This window comes from Silene latifolia, chromosome 8 (assembly GCF_048544455.1).
Source record: "Silene latifolia isolate original U9 population chromosome 8, ASM4854445v1, whole genome shotgun sequence".
NCBI lineage: Eukaryota > Viridiplantae > Streptophyta > Magnoliopsida > Caryophyllales > Caryophyllaceae > Silene > Silene latifolia.
The window spans coordinates 70,282,972-70,307,491 of NC_133533.1; the positions used below are offsets into that span (position 1 = coordinate 70,282,972).

Here is a 24,520-nt window from a genome sequence, read left to right on the forward strand (position 1 = left end):
GGTAACAAATCAACATGTAAATACACAAATTGTTCTATAAGACTTATATTTAGGTAAGACTAACCCAATAGCATAAGGCCCAACAAAATTACTTAATAAAAATATGAAATAATACTTTTATTTTAATAACCTAATATTTTAAATTAATAACTTATATATTTAAATATGTTAGTTTTCATTATAAAGTATAAAGTTATCAAAATAAAATCAAAAACTTAATATCTCAATGTTTTTCCTTGGACTTTTCTCCTATTGGGCCAGTCCTATGCTATAGGACGGTCCTATAGAAGAGTTGTTGATAGGTAAAGGAATTACCCGACTTTATTAAATTAGGGCCTTAGGGGTTTATGGCCATAAAACTCGCACTATGGGAGATGCATGTTAGCATGTACACCAAACCTCTCGACTTCGCTAAAAACTATAAGAGGTTGCTTTCAAAGGATCTAATTAATAGATAGTATAGTATTTTTTTATTATTAAATTGGGTTCAATGTCGAAATAGGTGCAAAAAAGATGGTGTACTTCTTCGTATGTTATTTGTCCCACATTGAAAAATATTGTAGGTGTGGTGAATATATTACATATAAAATAGTTGAATTGTCCCACATCAGATGATTATCATAAGGTGAGGTGATCCAAAAAATTAATTTAGGAAAGTATCATAAATAATATTTTAAAAAATAAAGTGAAAAATCTTTTAATTATTATAATATTTATTTTCTATAATATATTCAAGTGATGTTTCTAATTTTTATATAAAAACTTTTACATTTTATTTAGTAAAAAAATATCGTTAAGAAAATTATGAAAATAACATAATTTGATTCGTGGTAAAAAAAGGGCTATCATTAAGAGTATATATTTCATATAATTTGTACATATATAAGATTGTGTACTTCTTAGTATGTTATATATCTCACATTGAAAGATAATGTAGGTGTGGTGAATATACTACATAAAAATAATAGAATTGTCCCACATCGAAAGATTAACATAAGATGTGGTGATCATATGATTATAAATAGAAGACATCCTTGGAACTTAACTATCAATCCAACATCTTTTGAGTCTCTTAAATACTGTCCTAGATAACTCTTAAGAGTTTCTATCATTATCTCCAGAACATGATATATATTTTCTATACTAAATTCAAGTGATCTTTATAATTTTTGTATAAAAACCTATACATTTTATTTGACAAAAAAGTATCGTAAAAAAAATTATGAAAATTATATAATTAGATTCGTGGTAAAAAAAATGTTATCACTAGAGTATATATATGTTTCATATCATTTGCACATATTTTAATTATGATAAAAAAATAGGAAAAAAAACGTACGAATAGTGATAGATAGTATAGTATTTGTTCATTATTAAATCGGGTTGGATGTAGAATTAGGTGCGAAAAATATGATGTATTTCTAAGTATGTTATTTGTCCCACATTGGAAAATAATGTAAGTAGCTTTTTTACTTTGATAAATAGTAGAATTAAATCTTTATAACTTTCAAATATAGGTAATTATTATGCCTCATTACATTTGAGTAACTAAAACACATCATAATTTTTAACCATTAATCAAAATCGCACCAGAAAAGAAAATATTTTGCATTTGTTTATATATTTTATTGCTCCCTCAATTACATCTTAAAAATCGTGTTAGGAAAAAAAATGTAATTTAAATCATATCATTTGTACATATTTTAATTATGACAAAAAAATGGAAAAAAACGTACGAATATAAATAGATAGTATAGTATTTTCTCATTATTAAATCGGGTTGGAAATCGAAATAGGTGCAAAAAATATAGTGTACTTTTTCGTGTGTTATTTGTCCCACATTGGAAAAATAATGTAGGTGTGGTAAATATACTACATATGAATAGTTGAATTGTCCCACATCAGAAAATTATCATAAGGTGGAGTATCCTAAAAATTAATTTAGGAAAGTATCATAAATAATATTTTTTGATGTAAAAAATAAAGTGGTGAATTTTTTAATTATTATAATATTTATTTCCTATATTATATTCAAGTGATGTTTCTAATTTTTATATAAAAACTTTTACATTTCATTTCGCAAAAAAATATCGCTAAGAAAATTATGAAAATAACATAATTTGATTCGTGGTAAAAATACTATCATTAGTGTTTAGATTTCATATAATTTCTACATATATAAAATTGTGTAGTTCTTAGTATGTTATATGTCTCACATTGAAAAATAATGTAGAATTATATAAAAATAATAGAATTGTCCCACATCGAAAAATTAACATAAGATGTGGTGGTCTTATAATTATAAATATGAAGATCTTGGAACTTGGTGATCAACCCAAAGATCTTTCGCGTCTCTTAAATAAGATGTTTTGACTTTTGATCATATCTAAATAAATGATTAGACATAAGATGTAAATATTAAGACCTTATAACCATTTTTTGTTACTAAGTCAATTACCCCGTTGCAACGCACGGGCATCCAAACTAGTTAGTAATATGTCAACATTATTTAGCAGCACCAAATAAAAAATTGGGTCGAGTCCAGGACCACGAGTCACGACCCCAACCCCAACAACACTCCACAGTAAAAAACGAAGATTAGAATAATACTATTGGGCTTACTGCTTTAGTCCTATTTAATAAAAATAATCCAAACCAACCTTATAATGTTACCCATTTACACATGTGTTTTGTATTGTATTCCAACGTTACAATTTTGTCCGTCTCTCTCTCTCTCTCTCTCTCTCTCTCTCTCTCTTTTCTCTGCTTAGTTTAGCAGCCACCACACCTCCATTACTCTTCCCTTCTTAAACCCTTCTGCTGACACCTCACTCACTCCTCAACAATGGCGCCTCCCTTTATTTTACAAACTCCCACTTCAACAATTTAAAACAAAAAACAAATACCCAATTTAATATCAATATTATACCAACTTGACTAAATTCCAAAAAACCCTAATTTATCCTTAAACCCTAGCCCTAATTTCATTTCATCTTCATCTTTTCTAATTGGACCTCTCTCTTTTCTCTGCAAATTCCTTTTTGTTGGGTAGTAATAATTGCTGGTCTTACTAGAGAATGCTAAACTACTTAAGCAATGCAGAAATTCCTGCGTATCCGTACACCGCCTCCATCTTCTTCCTCTGTTCTTCTATGTTCATCTTCTTTATCTCCTCCTAATAAACCCCTTTTTAATTCCATTTCTGTTACCATTTCTTCAAAATTAGGGTTTTCTCTTAAACCCACTAATTCATCCCCAATTATGCACACTACAGCATACACTTCTCCCACCGCTTTCCACCCTCCTTATCTCACTTATATACCCAACTCCACCACTGCCACCGTCTTCCCTCGCCGCGCCGTCTCTGGCGGCGGATGTGTGAGGTGCGCGGCGGAGACGCAGAGGCCGTGGTCGGTGCTGAAGGAGGCGCGACGTGGGACGCGGCTCGCGTGGTTGCACACTGCTGCTGGAGACGGAGGTGTAGATGACGGCGTCGGTGAAGAGAGAAAAAGTGTGAGTGAGAGTGAAGGGGAGGAGGGAGAGGAAGGTGGAGATGAGAAAGGAGGTGAGGTTACGGAAGAGAAAAGGGTGAGGTTGCAGAGAAGAAGGAGTTCCGGTGGAGGAGGTAGCGGCGGGCTATTGGCGGGTGGAAATCCTGATTTGTTGACAATACCGGGTGTTGGTCCGAGGAATTTGAGGAAGTTGGTTGATAAGGGTATTGGTGAGGTTGCTGACCTCAAACAACTCTACCGAGATAAGGTTTTCATTTTTTTTTTTTAAGTAATTTTTTTGAATTGATTTAGTATTGTTTGTGAAGTTTATTTTTCAGGTGGTTTAATGTATCTAAAGTCTAGGAGTAGGGTTGTCTTATGAATGCTAGTTTGAGAACTGAGGGGACCAAATGCTTATGCCTAGTATTGATTGGATTGACGTTTCGGTGTTCACTGATGTAACATTATGAGGGTTTGATACAGCCGTGCGTCTACCCGCCTCACTTGGCTAGTGTTTCCAAAGAGTTGCTCAACTGGGTAGTGTTTCTTCCATTTTTGTAGTTTCGTGTTAGAAGAGATTTGTGTCTACAGGAAAATTGCACTCTCCATAATGTTGTTCATTGCAGGAACATGCACATTTTGTTTGTGAGGAAATTTCACATATGACACTTGATAGGGGTAATTTGTATACGGAGTAGTTCAATAGTTGCTAGTCTAGCTACCCTGCTACCGATCAACCTACATTTTTATCGATCTCTTATGCATTGGAATCAAAAACTGTGTGGTGATTTGTGGGGTAGGTTAGATCTCACCTTGTGACTTTTGAGCTTGATTATAAACTTATCATTTTGAGCTTGATTATAAACTTATCATTTTAGTCTTAGGCCTCGCCAACCATGAATTATCCCTTCTCTTGTGAAATACTCCATCCCATATGAGCCGATAGGCCTCTTCATGTTCTCCATCTTATCAGGTGAACGAAAAAAATATAGTCGATTGGTTTACTAAACCGCCACCATCATAACATATAAATTTTGTTCTTGTTTCTAATGCATTTCTTTTCCCATTTTGTTTACAGTTCTTTGGCAAGTCAAGTCAGAATATGGTGGAATATCTTCGGGGCTCAGTGGGAATTATCCACAGAAACCATGCTGAAAGTATAACTACATACATCAAAAAGAGTGTGGATGAGGAAGTAAAGGAGGACGGGTCCACCTCTGGTATCAAATCTCAAAAGAATAGAATCACTCTTTGTGTTGAGGGTAACATCAGTGTTGGCAAAACTACCTTCCTGAAAAGAATAGCCGGTGAAACACTTGAGCTTCGTGATCTTGTTGAGATTGTTCCTGAACCCGTTGATAAATGGCAAGATATTGGAGCTGATCACTTCAATATACTGGATGCATTTTATGCCGAGCCCAAGAGATATGCCTACACCTTCCAAAATTACGTCTTTGTCACACGGGTGATGCAAGAAAGAGATTCATCTGGTGGAATTGAGCCTCTCAGGCTCATGGAGAGAAGTGTCTTCAGCGACAGGATGGTAAGCAAGCAATCTGAAATCTCTTTTACAAAAAAATGAAATTGTGAATTTCCTTAACAAGAACTTCCCTGAGAGATTTTTTTATTAAATAAGTCCCTCTAATTGACGTTTGTCATGGGTTATGGAGTGACCCATGCGTTGAGCCTGAATTTTTCTCATCATTGACCTTGCTTCTTTTAGGAAAGTTGCTAGATAAATGAAACTAAGACTACTATTGCTCAATGTAGGTTTTTGTACGAGCTGTTCATGAAGCAAAGTGGATGAGTGAGATGGAAATCAACATTTATGACTCTTGGTTCGATCCAGTTGTCTCATGTATGCCGGGCCTAATTCCTGATGGTTTTATCTACCTTAGAGCAAGCCCTGACACATGCCACAAGCGTATGATGCTCCGTAAAAGATCTGAAGAAGGCGGAGTAAGCTTAGATTATTTACGTGATTTGCATGAAAAACATGAGAGCTGGTTCTCACCCTCTGAAAGTGGAAATCACGGAGCGCTGTCAGTCAGTAGGTTGCCCTTCCACTTGGACAGTTCCATGCATCCTGATATAAGAGATAGGGTGTACTTCTTGGAAGGCCCTCAAATGCATTCGAGTCTTCAAAAGGTGAGTTGTTCTTACAGCCTACAGGGTTTAGGCGCTCCTTATTCCCTCTCAAAAAACTTGCGCATTTCAATTTTGCCTGCATGTGATGTTACTCTTGACTCTTCATATAAACTCTCGTGCCCATGTAAGACACTAGACACTCTTGCATGGGTATGACACTTGGATACTTCATTTTGGCAAATAATGTAGAAAAGATTTTCATAAAGTAGCCGAGTCCAATGCTTGTATGTATACCCATTGTGCTGGATGTCTTAAAATGTGAGTAGCATAGCGTACGAGGGAGATTATATTTGAATTGTTTCTTGGTATTGTAATCACCCTTTTAACCTTTGCATTAAATTTTTACTCAGGTTCCAGCGTTGATTCTTGACTGTGATCCAGACATCGATTTCAACAAAGATGTCGAGGCAAAGAGACAGTAAGACACCCTCTCTTTGGCACTCTAATACGTTCTGTTTCTGCGATTGTTTGTAGGTGAATTTATTGCTTTCTTGTCTCTTGGTTCAGTATCAAGTCATTAAATGATTTGGTCATTCTTTTCTTCTCCTCGTTTTCTAAGCTTCCATCCATTGATTATCATTGCTGTTCTCCTATGCTAGCTTCAGCGACCTGTCTTGATGAAACCTGTATCGTAGTATCTCACATTAGAAAGTTGTTTTCTGCATTATGGATTAGAACTCTTTTTTTTTTTTTTTTTTTTTTTCTTCTCTGTTCCTCTGATATTTTATGTTGAGTATACTGAATTACTGACACTCTTTAACATGCAAAATTATTTCTTTTTGAAGCTATGCTCGCCAAGTAGCTGAGTTTTTCGAATTTGTGAAGAAAGGAAAAGAGGTTCAACCTCCCAAACCCGGCGAAGGAGCTGGCAAGGATGGTCGTCCACAAATTATTCTACCCCAGAATGGAGGATTGTGGGTACCAGACGGGAAGCACTTCCCAGACTCGGCCCTTCAATCCCTGGATTTCAGGCGGGCAATGTCAGCTGTCTAGGGTATTGGCTCCAACTGCTAATCCTATAACTATTTGGAGATTTGATCTGTGTATGGCGTAGGACTCGTAGTGCCGTTAGTTAACACTGATTTGTACTTTGCTAAAGACTTTTTTCCCCCCAAGTTTCTGACCTTTCACCCTCCCTGGTTTTTGAGCTGTAGATAAAGGTAAGAGGGTCTTTTGGCATTATCGCTGTTGGATAATGCTTGTTTTTAGAAGTTTATTAGTTTAGCTAAAGGATTATTGGTGTTTGAAATCTTTCAAATCATTGTTCATACTTAGTTTGGTTCATCTCAGTTGTGCTTCTCGAGTTACTTTGCAGTGATGTACTTCTCATTTTGCATCATTGACATTTGTGATTCCTTCTGGTGACGCCTCGCTAGCTATGTTAGCAGGCCGTGGGACAAAAATTAGTACTTGTGGTAGCGTTGGACAATATATAGTTCCATAAATGCTTCGAACATATAGTTCCATAATGATTTTGAGTTCGATTTTTGTCGATAAAACATGTAATATCTAACATGTACTGTTGGAAATATGAAAATTTAGAGGTGATAAAATTCACTCCCTCTATTTTTCTTTATATGACTTTCTCACATTTCGAGACACACACTTCTCTCTTCAATATATCTCAAATTATATGCTTAAATATAGTGATATGTATACTCATATGAAAGAGTTTTTCATAAGTAATCTAATGGTATAATTTTTATAATTTTTTACCAAATATTTTGTTGTAAATATTAAAGTCAAAGGCTCGCCTCGAAAAAGCAAAACGTCATATATTAAAAAGTGGAGGGAGTAATACATTTATAATACGGAACTAATTTTAGAATTAGAAGACAAATTTGAGCCAATAATAACATGAATATCCAGAAAGTTGAGAATTTGAGGGTGAAACAGTTGTAAAGTTCCTTAATGGATTTCGTTGCAAGTGAAAAACATGTTACTGAGTAAATATTACTCCGTGTGTTCATATTAAGGGAAATGCTATATACAACCCAATGGGTTGTATTTAAACATTTAATACCCAAATTTGAAGCATTTTGTAGTGTTGTTAAATGACGGTTGATTATTAAAATGATCTTTTCACTCAAAATAAAAATAGTAAATTGTCTTGCACTTGTATAACGATTATATCATTACTAAAAAAGATTGTAATAAATGTCACAAAGAAACAATTGGAATTCTATTATTCTAAAATGAGAAATGGAATATGAAATCTAAACCAAATATCTGACGTAATTCTGTGATGTAGATAAAAAAAAAAAAAAAAAAAACACAAATATATATACATAAAAATTCATGGCAGAAAAATCAAAGTTGAACAAATGTGTTTTAGGCCGGACATAGGTTGAGCAGGCGCAACCTGATTTGTGGATTTCCGATAATAAAACAAGCAATACAGGCGGGGAAGGTACCATTTTTAGAGTTGGAAGCATGTTTCACAAAATAATGGTACTCGTAAATAATTTAATTCAAAATTCACAAGTGTAGAGATGGATAGTTAGTTACAGCCTTACAGGCTTACAGCGGATCATTCAGTTTCCAGACTCCAGTGAGTAGATAATATAGACGGGCACTGCTACTGGTTTCGCACTGTGGCACCGGCACAAGTACCTGATTTACATGTATGCACACATTTTCGGCAGTAATTCATGTCTTGCTGAGAGTCACCAGACACCGTCGATTCTGAAACAAATGCTGATGCTTTCTCATAATATCATTCTTCCAGTCCCTCTTACACTGGGCACGTCAGCACGGTACCAAAAGCAGCTATAACTTACAATATGTCCAAAATTCTATCAAAGGATAATGAGCTTGTATGAGTTGTGTTGTGTGGATATGTTCAGGTGTTTTTCTAGTTTGACAGCATTGGTGCTCCGGAGTCCCAAACTGATTAAAAAGGCTCTGAAAGCCACTCCAAAACTTTAAATTCCAAGATCAAATGATGGGCCACTCACGAGCATAGTGTTTTCTGTAGATGGTTCGGATATCTTTCTATTTTGCATAGATGCTCCTGATCTCTGACTTATAGCTTTTGCTGCTTGTGCCTCCAATTCATCAAGATCAATCCCCTCGTAGAACTGATCATCTGAAAAACCAGGCCAGCTCACATCAGGTCCATTGGCTACAGTTGCTTCATTTGGTTTGTTTTCTTTGCTTGAAAACGCAGAGTGAGAGCTGAATTCCTTTTCCAGATTCTTTACAGGAAGGCTGTATGCTCCGCTCGGATTCTGTTTTCTTTTCCGACTATCCGTACTCTTACTTACCAGAGGACTGTTGCTGTGACTTGGAATGGTTTCACGTGTTAGGTGTCTCACTCGGGAACATACCGAGTTTCTCCCGGAAAAGTTGGATTTTGGGCGACTTCGCGGAGTTTGAGTGCGAGTTTTTCCTGAACATTCATCATCACTTTCATATATTGTGATCATTGAGGGCCCAGATTTCGGACTTACTAATGTACAATGCTTCTGATGCTCTTGATAAGGTGATTGTGATAGTAGAGAACGCCTGTTTATAACAGTTCATAGAACGAATTCATGAGATGACGTAGTGTTTACATATGACAGCATAAGAATTCAAAGTATGTGGCAGGTTTGTGAAGAACCTGTAAATTGCCATCATATCTAATTTACTATCCTCAGCTTGACTGCTTCCAGCAGTAGCATCGACTTGGTCATCAATAAAACTATCCTCATAAGCGTCACTATTCTCATAATTAGGCTCATCTTCAGAATCCGGTACCACGTCTTCTGATGAGACCCTGAAAATATCAGTTACTTAAGTCACTTCATTTGTAGAATTAATTAATTAATCTAAGCTGACTAATCGATGTGCCACATTATTGTGTTCTCTAAGCTATAGCTACATCAAACGAAACTCAAACAAAAAATCCAAGACCTAAACCAAGACCAGCTGCACTTATAGATAGGTTGACACCACAACAATTAAGCCCAAACAACAAAAAACTGGGTTTTAGATCAAGTTGTTGATTTTCTACACACTTTATTGCCACATGGCCCACATCACTATGAATATAGTCACACATTGCAACATAAATTATTCAGGAACTCACTCAGCTTCTTCATCAATGAAATCTCTGGCATCTTCAAAAAGCTTTTTCACTGCATACAATTGGTGAGCAACAAGAGGCCATATTAGTGTCAGAGAAAACTGTTTAATTGTAATACTATTAACATCGTATGAAACAGTTTTATCTAAAAGCTAATCTAACTGTATCATTATAAATAGGATACCTCTGCCATGCTTGATAACCATCAGAGAAGCGTCAGTAGAAGCAAGGTTAGCAGAGGAGCAACTTGCCATGTTCTTCGTATTAAGTTGTCGCCTTGTTTTGGCAAGATCCCCAATCTTGCGTAATCTTTTAAGCTTTAAAGACTTGTCAGTTCCAGACTTTTCTCCAGAGCTCATACGCCAATCTTCACTACAGCTACTGTTTGTTAGGTTTCTCAAAGGAGTTCTCACATTTGAAGGGCCCTCAGTCTCCCCATCTAAACAAGTGCCCACATTGGCTACAACAAGAGGTGTGATCTCTCTGATCTGAATAGCAGCAACGGCGTCTTCTTGAGCAGAGGTGAAGGAGCTTACAAGACATCTAGCAGGTGATTGGTTCAGAAAAAGAGTGTCATTTTTCAATGCATCACTATGACAATCTGCATCACCTTTTTTATCAAATCTGAAATCTTCAGCTGCACATCAAGCAGAGAAAATTTACCCTTCAAGAAAAACTAGAAATTTAGGTTTTATTATGAGACACCCAATAAAAACACTTATCCTAAAAAAACATGCAAACATTACCAAGAGGAGACTCAGGAACAAAGCCACTTTCGACAAAAGTGGTTAACCGAGGACTTAAATCAGAAATATCCAAATCAAATTTGCCAGCTGTTATTGGTGGAGATTCTGACTCCATTGCATCTGTGGTCTCAGGGACAACATTTTCCTTTGGAGAATTCTCACCATTAGGTGGGTTAAGGGGAATAACTGCACCATCAGTTGCTGTTTCAGTTATTTCTCCGTTGATCTGGAACTGAAGGCTCCCAACTGAATGACCTCTCCCAACTTGAATAGAAGTATCTGAAACATTTTGTTTCTTTTGTGGTAAAATAGCTGGGACAGGGGGCACCACTTTTGATATTTTGGGAGTAGAATCCAGAATGTCCTGCTCTTCATCGTCCATTGGAGTACCAGGCATGTGAGCTGCAGAAGTAAAAACAGTATCTTACCATCCTGAGGTCCTGATCATCTTAAATAGGCACTTAAAGTTCTAGATATCCCTTTGGCTGAGCAAAAAATCCGATTATCCAAACTGATCCGATATCCGATCCGAATCCGATCCAAATTTTTAGATATCCGATCCAAAAGTTAAGTTTGGTTTGGATATCTGATCCGAAAATCTTTGGTTTTGGTTTGGATATGGATATTAGAATTAAAATATTTGGTATCCGATCCGATCCGAAACTATAGTTTTCTAGTATAATTTCCATAAAATAAAATTTTATTTGATACAACAACTTGATGAATGTTTAAAATATTAGAGAGATATATATGTGGTACTTCAATTTTATGTCGAAAACAAAATCATCATGTAAGACTATGAATATAATCGTGTTTCAAACTTAATTTTAAAGTAAATTCAAAAGTATGGATATCCGATGGATATCCGCATCCGATCCGATTATTTTGGATACCCGAACATTGGATATCCGAAACATTTGGTTTGGATATTGGATATCTAACTTCGGGATTTCTAATATGGATATCCGATCCGAACTAGCACTTTGGATCGGGTACCCGATCTGTACTCTGCCCTACCCTTTAGACTTCAGATACAATTGTGTAAATAATATACAGAAACTACAAGAAAAACAATACCAGTTTGTCTCTCAATATGTTGCTCACTGCCTTCAGGGGTCAAGCACTGACTCCTAGAGTACTGCAAATACGACGACAAAAAGTGAGTTGTGTAACAAGCACAAAAGACATGCGAGAAGATACAAAAGGTACAGATTCATAGCCATACATTAGAGCTGAATAGTTTGCTTGTTGTGGAGGATAGCCCTTGCAGGTGTTGCATTGCATCAATAAGCCACCCAGCTCTAACTGAATGCTTTACACTATGTATTCCAGAGGGAAACGCCTGGAAGTGAGGGAATGCTATAAGAGAAAGCTTACAAGGTTCCCTGGAAGGATGAAAGTATCTTTTTAGCAATGCAGCGTCAGCATCATTTAGCTTCTCCCTATATTTTGATGCTTGTGGAGAATCAGTTTTCACTTTTTTTATTTGACGTACAAACTTCTCAATGGACAGTTCCACAAATTGCACCTCTGGTTTATAAAGATGAGGAACCTACAACATTCTCACCAAAAACATATGACTGAATAAATTTATCGGCTTCCAAAAAAAGACATATGCAACAGGAGAAGAAATATAAAAAATTAAATGTCGTTAAGACTTACCATTCTCGGGCTGCAATGAAAATTGAAGCTATTTGTGCCCCCATTTTGCATGTGCTTTCCCACAGTCTTACATGTGGCTAGCTTCCGCTTATAGCCCTTCATCTCTGTACCCTCACATGCCAAAACAAGTGATGCTAGTCAAGGGAAAACAACAAACTAAAAGATACAAGGCACGGCCATTAGAGACAAAAAAAGGCAAGGGGCAAGATCCAAGAAGCAAGGATATCAACTCGACCATCATGTTTTCTTCCAGTTCTTCCCATCCGCTGAATCATTCTTAGAGGTGAGACATTGGCATCAAAACATATCACAAGATCAACTTCCATAATATCGAGTCCTTCTTCACCAATTGATGTGGCAACAATAACATTGTATCCACCCGTTCGAAATTTCTAACCAAAAGAAATCATCAAAAGATGAAACAATAAAAACAATCTGAATAAAAAATATGAAATAACTTTGTCACCTCTAGAACAGCTTGTTGAATTTTTTGTGTCTGCCCTTTGAGTGTTTTACCTGCAAGAGACAACATTTCATATGCAATTCAATTTGACAAATGCTATCTATGGGAAAAACAAAGAGGAGAGCAAGAATAAATACAAAATATGAACCTCCATCACGTGGCATCAAACGTAATAACTAAATTTATTTGTTCTGCGCATTTGCCAACCTCACATAAACTAGTCGACCCCTCGGGAAGAAAATAAATTAAAAGAGAGAAAAATAATCAACCACATAGAATCCAGTCCCCTACTCTTAAGAGTAATGGGTTATGAGTTACGACAAACCTACTCTTATAACATGACTAACCAACTAGGAAGATTGAAAATGTAGAATTAAGATCATATACCTGAGCTCTGACCAATAAACTGAGTTGCTTTAACTAAATGCCCAATATGTGCCAGTGAGTCCAGTATGTCCCTAGATAATGATTGAAACGCAAGGATATTAATCCGAGAACCAACATAAAAAAAACGTTAGAAAACATCACTGAGAAGAGACATATTCACCTAACACTGCCCCTAAAATTCGAGAAAATGATGACCCTTGATTTCTGTGGATCATTATTTCCTGCAAAGCACAGATTATGTTGTAAGAATCGTAAATAAATGTTGTCATTTTCACAAATAAATCAAATGCTTACAATCATATGGAAAAACATTCGAGAGAAAGAATATGTTTTTGAAGACTGCTTAGGCAGTAAATTCTCTATGGCGCGGCAGTCTTAGAAGTTTGTAGCAAGCCAAGTTCAATTGAACTTATTGCTAAAGTTTCTTCACTATAGTTAACAGACAAAAAAGGTACAACTCAGAACAACAAACCATTGAAAAAATATTAACCCAAATCACGGGATTATTAATTTATTATAGCTCATCCATTGACTCATCATATTCGCCCCTCATTCCAACTGTAAATTATCACGAACCTCATCGGAAGTGGGATGTACAAGAGATTGCTTCTCTTTGTTAAAATCTTCTGCAATAAAAAGCCTAAACACTATTCTTAGTTCCTCCCTTGTGCAATATCTTCTCACTTTATCATACGAGCCACACGATCTCTCTAGTAAACTACATGGATAATCATACTCAAACATTGTTTGTTGATCTCTAAATGCCAGTAGAAGAAGAGTCTGTATCACAAATTCTCTCAGCCTAATAGGGCATCATATCACAAAGTAAGTAGCTCCAAGTAGACTCTAAGACCTATACTGAGGAGAGTGTGGATAAGGCTTTCTCTATAAGCCATCCTACTCAGTTCAAGCACACTAGACTTTTTTCTACAGAGACAGTTACTCGTCCACAGAGATAGATAAACAAACGAAGTGTCTTGCTCTTGCATGCTGACCTTGAGGCAACTCCAATGTTATATACCATTAATTCAACAGCAGATTTAATAGAGAACAAGATATAAAGATACATACTGAAATGATCAACTAATACGTCTATCAATTTTGACAGCTTTGGGCTAGGGGCACCATGGGACATACTCCTCTGCATCATGACGTTTGCTTTCTCGATGGATTCGTTTCTACTCATGAATCGGGCAAAATACCTACAACATATGAGATCAAAAGACAGTGCCTTCAGAAATTTAAGCTCAACACTTCAATTACAATAAAAGTATTTTCAAAGGGGACAGACACAGTACTTGTGGATAACTAATCACTGAGCATAACATTAGAAATGTCTCAATGAGAAATATTTCATTTTTAATCTATAAAAATTATTCGATTTTCTGAAGTAGATTTACACACGTACTAAAGACAAGTTTCAACCAAGTTATTAATTTCAAGACCACAATCCACACTCCATACTGTCTCAAAAAATCTATTCCCCGACTTTATTGTTAGATCCCGTTTAAGGCTTTGGATGACAAAATATCCTTGGAGGAGGGACTTGAGAGACTGGAATGCAATAACTTCCTTCAAAATCTTTCAAACATTGTAAAGACTTGGTACATAAACAAGAGTTCTACCTTCCTTTTTCTCCTTTCCCCTGCCCTCCATTTTCTTTTATACAAAAGCATATTCCCATAAACTTTTAAACTTTATCTCTAAATTGGCTTATAGAATATAAAACCGGCCATTTTCTCCACTTTAAGTGTACTGGCTAGATACTGAATACATCCAGCTGCATGGTGGACTTCAAAGGTTAGTTAGACAGGAACATAATCATACCCTTGTTTCAACTTTTCTTCAAGCATCTCGTGAGCGGGTCTGATTCCATGGCTTGAGAGTAGCTTACGTATGTGGTAAAGTGTAATAAGAACGCCAAAGTAACCTTCTACTTCGCTGTACTTCACAGAGGAAAGTTCTGGAGGTGGTGCTTGACGGAATTTATCTCTGGAGTTTAGCAAATCACAAGGGCTCAACTGTGAAAGAAAAAGTGATACGTCACCACCAGAATGTGTGGCCTCTGCTTACCGCAAGAATAAAAAATGCACAAGCTAAATAAGACTAAATATATAAGCTAAGCCTAAAAGTACAGCAACAGTTATCACTGTCAACCTTGACTTAATAAAGACTGATATAATGATCAATATAAGCCTCAATTGTTCATGACCACTAACTTCATGAATCTTACACGCATTACGCGCTAAAGTCAGAAACTGGTTATGGGAGCTAACTGCATTCCCCAATTGTAAACAAAGTGCATACTATTGTTCTAGGTCTAAAACTGTAAATTATCTGAGTAGGCTCGCCTAGCCCTCGGAAACGGTTCCATCAAAGCTTGACTCGAGCTCAGTCAAACCGATCTTGAGCCGAGCTTGACCAAATCCGAGCCGATTTCGAGCTCACCGAGGCTTGTATCAGAAGCTCGGATGGGGCTCTCGATTTTTTATTTTTTTTGTTACGCCCTCTAATTAGTAGTTGTTCCATCTCTACTTCCAACCTATTCTTGACATTATTCCATTTCTAGTTTAAGTATGTTTGTGCGGCTAAACTTAAATGTTGTGATAGTGAGACCCGTCAGTGCTGTCACCCATTTACATTCCGTATTATTTCTGCAAAAGTAAATAAGGCAATTCCTAAAAATCGGATGGAGTATTTTTAAATTTTTCTAATTATGCTATATCATGTTTTCATATTTTATAATCGCAATTGTTTTAAAATATTTATTTTTAGTTACATTATAAAGTAGAAATGGAAAAAAATATATGACAAACTAAAGTAAGAGCCTGTTTGGCCTGGTTTATGGAAAAAGCCAAGAAGGTTTCTGGGTTTGAGGAGTTGTTCAAAAAAAAAAAACTGTTCTTAAAATTAGGAGTGTTTGGTACTTTGGTAAAGTTTGTAATTGAAATACTTCTGATAATTTATTATTGTTTGGCCTAACTTACTTTTAGTCATAAATTTAACTTTCCTTCAATCTTATTTATTCTATGTTTAAGATTTTTTTAAATTTTTTTGAATTAAATTTATTACAAACAATTTCCTGTGGGTTTCTCGTACTCAAAACATTTAATATCTTTTCATTACCTTAATTTTTTTTATTAGAAATACTTTTTTCACTGTTCAAAAATGATTTGCAAAACACTTATTTTGATAAGAAAAAATGCTCTTTTATCTTAGAATTTATAGCGTGTAATACATTTAATTGTGTATGCATAGTATAATGTGAAGATAATGAAATGTTCGTACTATGGGAGTAGTTGGTTTGTCGATGGTGAGGTGAAATCATGGAAAATATACTACCACGTATTAAGGCAGCAGTTACGATTGCTAGTAACGCGAGAGATAGATGCTGGAGTAGCAAATTGGTGCTTCTCCTTTTTATGCCAATAACAATCATTTTAATTTGGGTTTTTCTAAGTGGTGCCCTTGTACTTCTTCGAATTCTACGTGGTACCCCTCGCTTTTCAAAAATATCAAGGGTACCCCTAAACTTAATGAAAACATCTTAAAATACCCAAACTTCTCTAATTCGCCTCTTTTAAATGTTTAGTTTATACATTTTTGATTGATTTTTCAACAATAATTTGTCATGCCATTAACATAAACTTTGTTTACTCAATCGTAAACATATTTTCATTACAAAATTTAACTGATTAAAAACATAATTTTTAGTAGTTTGGGTATTTTAGGAACATTTTACTAAGCTTAAGGGTACCACTGATGTTTTCAAAAAAACAAAGGGGTACCACATAGAAAAACCCTTTTAATTTTAAAAAACTATTTTCAACTTCTCAAAAATGGCTTGTAATTTTAAGAAGTAAAAACAATTAAAAAAAATCAGGCCAAACACATACTAAATTAGAGCTGGAGCTTCAATTTTTTTGGCTACAAGCTCTGATTCGAGCCCAAGCTCGAGCTCCAAATTTGAGCCAAACTTGAGCAGACCGATTCAAATTTCAATATATTAAGTATCAAGTAATAATGATTAGTTATAGACCTAAATATGTTCGGATTTATCCCACAATATTCAGTCTCTATATCCTAGCCCTTTCTTTGTCTTCCTTTGTTCCTTTGCTAGTTTCCTACCTAGTGCACGCAGCCATTGAGATTTTACTTGTAAAAGCACTTTGTTTTTGCTTGCGCATTCCCTAGTCTGAACCGTAATATTCTACAATGCTACTGATTTTCCTATGAGTTGAGATAAAAAAAAAAAAAAAAAAAAATTATCTCATTGGATAAAAGAAAAGTTCGAATGCAACACAAAAGCATACATAGTGAGAAGTTGCTGAGAAGCTGAAAAAAGGGTTACCACTGCGAGCAGCAACTGACTTATTAGAAAAAATCAAAAACATGTAGGAGGGGGTTTGAAAGGGTAAATAACAAGAGAGAACAAAAACATACAGTTTGATAGTCTCTATTCGGAAGCACGCCCATTGTACCAAGCCGAGTTGCAATTGGCCGTATAGCCTCCAAGAGCAAATTATTTATTTCAGTAGCATCTTTTCCCATTGGAACCTACAGATAATGAAGCTGACCAAGAATGGAAATGCGAACATGCCCACAAAAAACTGAATGTAAATAAACAGATGTGTACCTCGAAAAGTTCGACCTTTCTATTCTGTACATAAGGGCACACATCTACATCACTTTCACTGCGATATTCAAGCGTTGATATTTGTAAGTTATCTATGACCTGCTGAATTGTTTGCTGCTTTGCTGAAGGAGAAAGTAGTTCAGTCAACCTTTTTTTAACATACACTAATATGAAGGTGAAAGTTAAATGATGCCAAAACTTACACCCGGGTGTGGCAGTCAAAGCCAATATTCTGAGCTGAACAGGAACAGCCGTCAACTATAAGAACAACCGGCAGGTAAGATTCTCAAAGAAAGCACATACACACGATGCAGAATGCAAACGGAAAAAAAAAAAAAAACAGGGAGAGAACAACCTCACGAACTGCAACACAGTAGGCATAGTTCCCCATAGCTCGATGAGCCTCATCAATAACCAGACATACCAAATATTTCACCAAACACGCTCCTGATACAAGAGAGAGAAAGTGATGAACAGGACAAACTATTCCTTCAGTAGATAGATTTCGAAAACTAGCCGATTGATCACCATTCCACTATTCCAGAAGTATTTAATTACATTAGGGTCTAGGCAATCATCTAAGGCGAATATATGAAGTACTTTAAATGGAATTCCAAGCATATATAGAGACATCTACCTAGAACTCTAGAAGAAGGCAACAACAGCTTTTCACATTTAAATTAGAGTTTAAGGGTATCCACAGAACATTCAGCACCATATATGTACCACAGATTTGAGCTATCTATACTAATTATTTCTCATGTATCTACCGGCCATATTTCCATGAATGCAATTTATGTGAAACATGCAATAATCATCCAAAGACTAATGAAAACATCGTCAACTACCTGACTGAATATCCTTTTCAAGAACTTGAGGCGTGACGAAGAAAACGCGTTTGGAACGCCATAAAGATGCTCTTTTGGGAGGGCTTGTTTGACCTGTCATATCAATTGTCCATTCCTGCAATCACTTATTTAAATTCTTCTCAAAACACATCTACGTATGAGCTCAAACAATGTAAATTGAAAAAACAAACTCAGTACAAGAAGACACCAACATTATTACATGGCAACTTACTTGCGGGATGCCCACAATATTATGACAGGCTTCTATTTGTTGCATGACCAGAGGTCTTGAAGGAGCAGCAAAAACTATCTTGCCTGCAATTCAAGAATCCAAGGTAGTGAAAGCATATAAAAACAGCAGTAGCAGCAGCAACCATATTATCCCACCCAGGAAAACATAGGTAGGTAGTTTCCTTATGATCCATATTGAAAATTGCATCAAGAGTTGCCTCTAAGCATTGAAAGCATGTCAGGTTAAAATCAAAAGGCGGTTATTGGACAGCTTCAGAAGTTGCTCACAAGATATTGACTCTTTCAAGTCCTTGTCAGCTAAAGTAAACAAAAACTTACAGAAACGGTTTTACATGTAGACCAACACACTAGCCCTATAGTTAAATAATAATACACAACGACACGGGTTGGTCTCATAAGCGAAACCATCTTATACAAGATTGGCTGAACATTGTTGTCTAACTGCCAAAGACAGATAAGACGTTGGACTAAGAGAAATGTTACCTTCAGGAAACCATCTAAAGTAGTTATACATAACAACAGCAGCAATCAGTGTTTTCCCGAGCCCAGTAGGCAGTACCACCAAAGTATTAGAAAACAACGCTGTCTGAGATAGAGAAAATTGGTACTCACGACGAGAAACATTATCTGGCAAACCAGAAAACCAGGCAAAATGTGTCAGCAACAGCAATTTATCCTAAAATGCAAACACGAAGTAACATATCATTGATTATCAAACTACAGAAAACACAGAAACCTATGAGCTTTTAGCACAAAAGCAAATGAAAATTATACATTCTCACTTAAGACAATTGTGTGGCTCTCAATTGTGAAACGGGCCCAAAACATCCATAACCAACCCAGGGAGATGAATCAGTTCCAAAGTAATGACTCGCACAACAGCCTGAAATGAGACTACAATAACTCATACGACGATCTTAGGTGATACCAACTGAATGACCAATAAACGGAAATATTATGACGTCTTCGTAAATTGCAGCATGTTTGGATAACATTAGAACAAATAAGTGAGGGAGGGAGTATAGGAAAGGGAAATGGACGGTAAGGGAGAGGAGGGGGAATGAAATAAGAGAGAAACATTTTGATTTCTCTTCGAGAAGCGAAAATGTATGTATCTATCCATTTCCCTCTAATCCTATTTGCTATCCAAACAAGAGAAATTGCCCCGTTTCCTTATGAAGGGTTGAAGTAGCATCAAACTATGTTACTCAGACTGCCGAACACGACACAATGTGGGAATGTGGGAGTGTCGGATATAGTTATTTTCCGCCAAGTTTTCAGTTTTTTGGTCTGCAATGAAGTGTCAAAGTGTCATGTCGTGTCGTACATGCGACCAAAGTGAAGTGTCTAAGTAACAATGTAACATAGCCCAAAGTTCTAAGAAATTACAATTGGGCATAACAGGAGACGAAACCCTAAAAAAGAAATCAAGAAAGAAGACAAAACAAAATAAACAACCAGGGTAAATCCAGGTTTTAGCAGCCACAGGATCAATTTCAACATGACAGGCGTTTTCAGGAACCCTAATTTGATCTCCTTGTTCGTCGATTTCCACACATGGTTTCGAAGTTGAAGCGGAAACCCCGTTCTTAATAAACTTATCTAGCGTCAATTGACGGGAAATATTCTGCGGCTTTTTCAATCTATGGTTCCAATTGTTCGCAATGTGATCCAACTGCGGCGGTTGCGGCGTTACAAAGATGGCAGCGGAGTTACTGACAGAGGCTGCAGAGGTTGAGGTGGATTGACAAGCGACGTCGATTTCTCGGACCGCGGCGTCCCAATCGAAGTCCTACAAGTTGATGAGAGAAATTACCCAAAAAAAAAAATGTGAAAAAAGGAAAAATGGTATAGAGAGAGGAAAGGGAAGGGAAGGGAACCTCGTCGTCTTGATCGAATAAAGGGAGATGAGAATCCATGGATTTGATGAAGAAGCGAATTCGAAAAGGATGAAGGAGATACTGGATAGAGGAAGAAATTTGGTTGAGAAGAATGGCGGGGAGGGAGATGGTAGAAGAGGAGTGATGGCGGGGGAATGTTTGCACTACACTCTAAACCTCTACTTTTCAAAACTTTTTAATGTTGTCTTAGAGCATCTCTAGTGGTTTGACTTATGGACTTACTTGTAATTTCATAAACTTGCAAGCTAATAATTCAACCATTGGAATTGATCATGTAGACTAGTTTTGCCCAAAAAATTTCAAGTTAGTAGCTTCATGGAGCTACTTGCTTAAATTGACCCACAAGTGTAATTTAACCAATAGGAAAATAAAGATCTTATTAATAAAGTTTTAATTTTTTTTTGGAAATTGAATAAATAAATAGAGGAGTATATTAAGTGGGTTCAATTAAGCTAGTAATAAGTTTTTTTTTTTTTTTTTTTGGCAGCGGTAAAGAAGACAAACAAATAAGACCTAGTCACTCATAGCCCGCTTAGCGAGCCCATGAGCAACTTTATTAAAACGACGCGGTACAAACCTAAATGATAAACAATGAAAATAAGGAAAGAAGAGACGCATGTCATAAATAACACCATCAATGAGGTGATGCTTAATCTCCAGACCTGCAAGTTGTAGAAGAAGCTGTAGGCAATCCGAGTTGACCTCAAGATGCAGAATCCCTTGAGAATAAGCCCATCGCAGCACATCTTTGATTCCTAAGGCTTCAGCCTGTAACCCAGATTCCGCACAGATCTTAGCACTTCTAGAGATCCCGGAACCGCCATCATCCACGTACGCGATCCACCCCACCGCAGCCTGACCCACCGATTTCCACCCAGCGTCCACCATTACCCGAGTAGCCGTACACGAGTACCGACTTCCCACCACAACAAGAGGTCGCCCTTCACGTAAATGACTTGCTTCCTTGATCCGCCCATCCACCTCCCCACACCCGCTCTCCTCCTTCCCAGTGTTAAGAGCCTTCAAAGCAGTGTCGACCGAGCTCGACCATAAGCCAAAATACATATTCGGGTGAAACGGCTCCCCCTGGAAAACAACCCGATATCTGTACATTTACACTCAAATTATATAGATTTGCACTCATAGTTTTTGTGGATATGAGTTGGTGGTGGAGGATGACGTTGGTGGTGTTTGTTGGTAGTCGGACTAAAGTTTTACTCGTAAAGGACCAAAGTTAGACTTTTAAAGGACCAAAGTTACACTCAAAGGACCAAAGTTACACTCTTAAACCTTCAAATTTACACTCGTAGACCTTCAAATTTACACTTAAAATACTACATTTACACTCGTAAAACATCACATTTACACTTGGTAACATGTTAAGATTATATAAATTCAAAATTTTATATAGAAAATTGCCTAAAAATCAAATTTATACTTTTAAAATATTTACATTTACACTCGTAAAATGTTAAAATTATATAAATTTAAAATTTCCGAAACAAAAAATCAAATTTACACTCTTAAAAATATTACATTTACACTCGTAAAACATCAAATTTACACTTGTAAAATGTTAAAATTATATAAATTCAAAATTTCCGTCACAAAAAATCAAATTTACACTCTTAAAATGTTACATTTACACTCGTAAAATATCAAATTTACACTTGTCAAATTTTAAAATTATATAAATTCAAAATTTCCGTCACAAAAAATCAAATTTACACTCTTAAAATGTTACATTTACACTCGTAAAACATCAAATTTATACTTGTCAAATGTTAAAATTATATAAATTCAAAATTTCCGTCACAAAAAATCAAATTTACACTCTTATAATGTTACATTTACACTCTTAAAACATCAAATTTACAATTGTAAAATGTTAAAATTATATAAATTCAAATTTCCGTCACAAAAAATCAAATTTACACTCTTAAAATATTACATTTACACTCGTAAAATGTTTGATTTACACTTGTAAAACTCATACAACATTACATTTACACTTCTGAAATCTGAAACTCAAAACTGATTAATTAGGGGCTAGAGTAGGGATGGCAATGGGTAGGGTCTGGGTAGGGTCCGCCTAGATCCGGACCCGACCCGAGATTTTCCCTTTGGACCCGTACCCGACCCAGACCCGCAAGGGTCTAAAATTTGAGGACCCATACCCGGACCCTATGGGTAAGGGTAGGGTCCGGGTCTACCCATGTGTCGAGTTCAAACCACTTTAGTAACAAGATTAACAGCTATAGGGTCTATAATATTAAAAAAAAATAATCATACTACTTTAACATTATGAGTTTATTAATCTGCCGTTAATGGTGGTTGTCGGTCGCCGGCTATTAGAGAGGTGGTTGCTAGTCGCGTATCAGTGCTGTGGTGGTGGTTTTCTTGTGTCAGTGGTGGAGTGGTGGTATTGTCAGAAGAGTTTGGTTGGTTTTATCACTTTATGGGATGAGGGAAGAGAAAGAGATTTTAGTTGGGTTTCTACAGTCTGCCAGTATGAATTAAGAAAAGTTGTAATTTTGATTTTTTTTCTTTAGTAAAGGGTCTAAGGGTCGGGTATGGGTCTCATAACTTAGACCGGACCGGATTCAAATATTTTCTTAAGACCCATACCCGACCCATACCCATTGGGTCTGAAAAAATGAGACCCATACCCGACCCATTAGGGTCCGACCCTCAGGGTCTGGGTCGGGTCCCCGACCCACTGCCATCCCTAGGCTAGAGAGAGAAACAAAAATTAATTAGTGTATAGAAATTTGATTAGTGAAATAATTTTTTTGTTAATTTCAATCTCAACCATCCATTTCAATCCAACCATCCACATTTTTTTCCTTTTCTTTTTAATAGTCCTTAATCCATCCCTTCTCCATCAATCTCAATCATCCATTTTCTCATCCAATGGCCCTTAGAGGGACTTAGGGACTCAATGACATATGGTGGACTCATAAGAACTCACCTCTATATATATATATATATATGTATGTATATGTTGTGGATGTGGGAATTTGATGTATCCATGGAGTTTTTCAAACACAAAGAGTCACCACCGAATTTTAAGGACAACTCAGAAGCCGTTTTAGAGAAAAGGATTCGTGTGAAATTACGTGTTGGGAAGCTCGTTCAAACCCTGCCTGTTGTAAACAACGGCCTCTACTAATGTCAAACAATGGCCAATATTAACTTAATAGTAATTAATTAATAAATGAAATACGGTAAGATTAGTAATCTAATTATAAAAATTTAGGTGACGGATTTGAAATGAAATATTTCTGATTAATTCTTCGGGCTGCATAATTGGACTTTAGCTTTAAAGGTAGGATATCTACTCAACTGGAATATGTTATTTTGTTTATTGTCAAATGGTTATTATATGGAGAATGGATGGTAATTTCTGGATGAATAGTTATGTGGATTGTTACTGCTAATCATTTGTTGAGTAACTCATAATTCATAATACTATATATTGTTGAATTGGTTATATAAGTATTGGAAGGCCCGAAGCTTATTTCGTGGTGGATAACGTGAGTATTGGAAGACCCCGTGCTTATTCGTTGGTGGATAATGTGTGAATCGGAAGGCCTCGGGCTAAGTCTCTGCTGGATAATGTGTGATTACCCCGGTCCAGGGATTGGCCAGATGAATGGGTGTCTCGGGAGATTTGAATTGGTTGTTAAGCATTTGCATATCTTGATTGTTATTTATATTGTGTCTGTTTTCATGTTGCTTAGATATTCATACTTAACCATTTGGTTGACAGTGTATTTTGTAAACACCTGTGATGAACCAATTATTGAGGAGCAAATTGACTAACAGATACTGGAGATTAGATCAAGTTGAATTATATATATATATATATATATATATATATATATATATATATATATATATATATATATATATAT

The 24,520-nt window shown here is 36.1% G+C and overlaps 2 protein-coding genes across 3 annotated transcripts; one reads left to right on the forward strand and one right to left on the reverse strand.

The window, feature by feature from the left end:
• The first annotated feature begins 2,663 nt into the window (after positions 1-2,663).
• LOC141596947 (uncharacterized) lies at positions 2,664-6,923 on the forward strand. Its single transcript, XM_074417232.1, has 5 exons — positions 2,664-3,759; positions 4,570-5,034; positions 5,262-5,639; positions 5,990-6,057; positions 6,425-6,923. The coding sequence occupies exons 1-5, from the start codon at positions 3,097-3,099 to the stop codon at positions 6,630-6,632; spliced, it is 1,782 nt and encodes a 593-aa protein (XP_074273333.1). The 5' UTR covers positions 2,664-3,096; the 3' UTR covers positions 6,633-6,923.
• Positions 6,924-8,075: 1,152 nt separating this feature from the next.
• LOC141596946 (DEAD-box ATP-dependent RNA helicase FANCM) lies at positions 8,076-20,763 on the reverse strand. 2 transcript variants are annotated; one of them, XM_074417230.1, is made up of 23 exons: positions 20,583-20,763; positions 20,161-20,494; positions 19,186-19,329; positions 18,683-18,765; positions 18,451-18,565; positions 17,958-18,049; positions 17,806-17,860; positions 17,603-17,724; positions 17,410-17,523; positions 14,794-14,987; positions 14,038-14,168; positions 13,127-13,187; positions 12,967-13,037; positions 12,583-12,632; positions 12,343-12,508; positions 12,117-12,244; positions 11,680-12,006; positions 11,532-11,592; positions 10,455-10,856; positions 9,893-10,345; positions 9,712-9,760; positions 9,244-9,399; positions 8,076-9,146 (listed from the first exon to the last, which is right to left on the reverse strand). In XM_074417230.1, exons 1-23 carry the CDS (start codon positions 20,619-20,621, stop codon positions 8,564-8,566), a joined length of 3,930 nt encoding a protein of 1,309 aa, XP_074273331.1. In that variant the 5' UTR covers positions 20,622-20,763; the 3' UTR covers positions 8,076-8,563. The 2 variants fall into 2 exon arrangements, with proteins under 2 accessions (XP_074273331.1, XP_074273332.1); XM_074417231.1 differs by lacking the exons at positions 19,186-19,329; positions 20,161-20,494; positions 20,583-20,763 and having other exon boundaries at positions 18,451-18,574.
• Between the last annotated feature and the right edge of the window lie 3,757 nt (positions 20,764-24,520).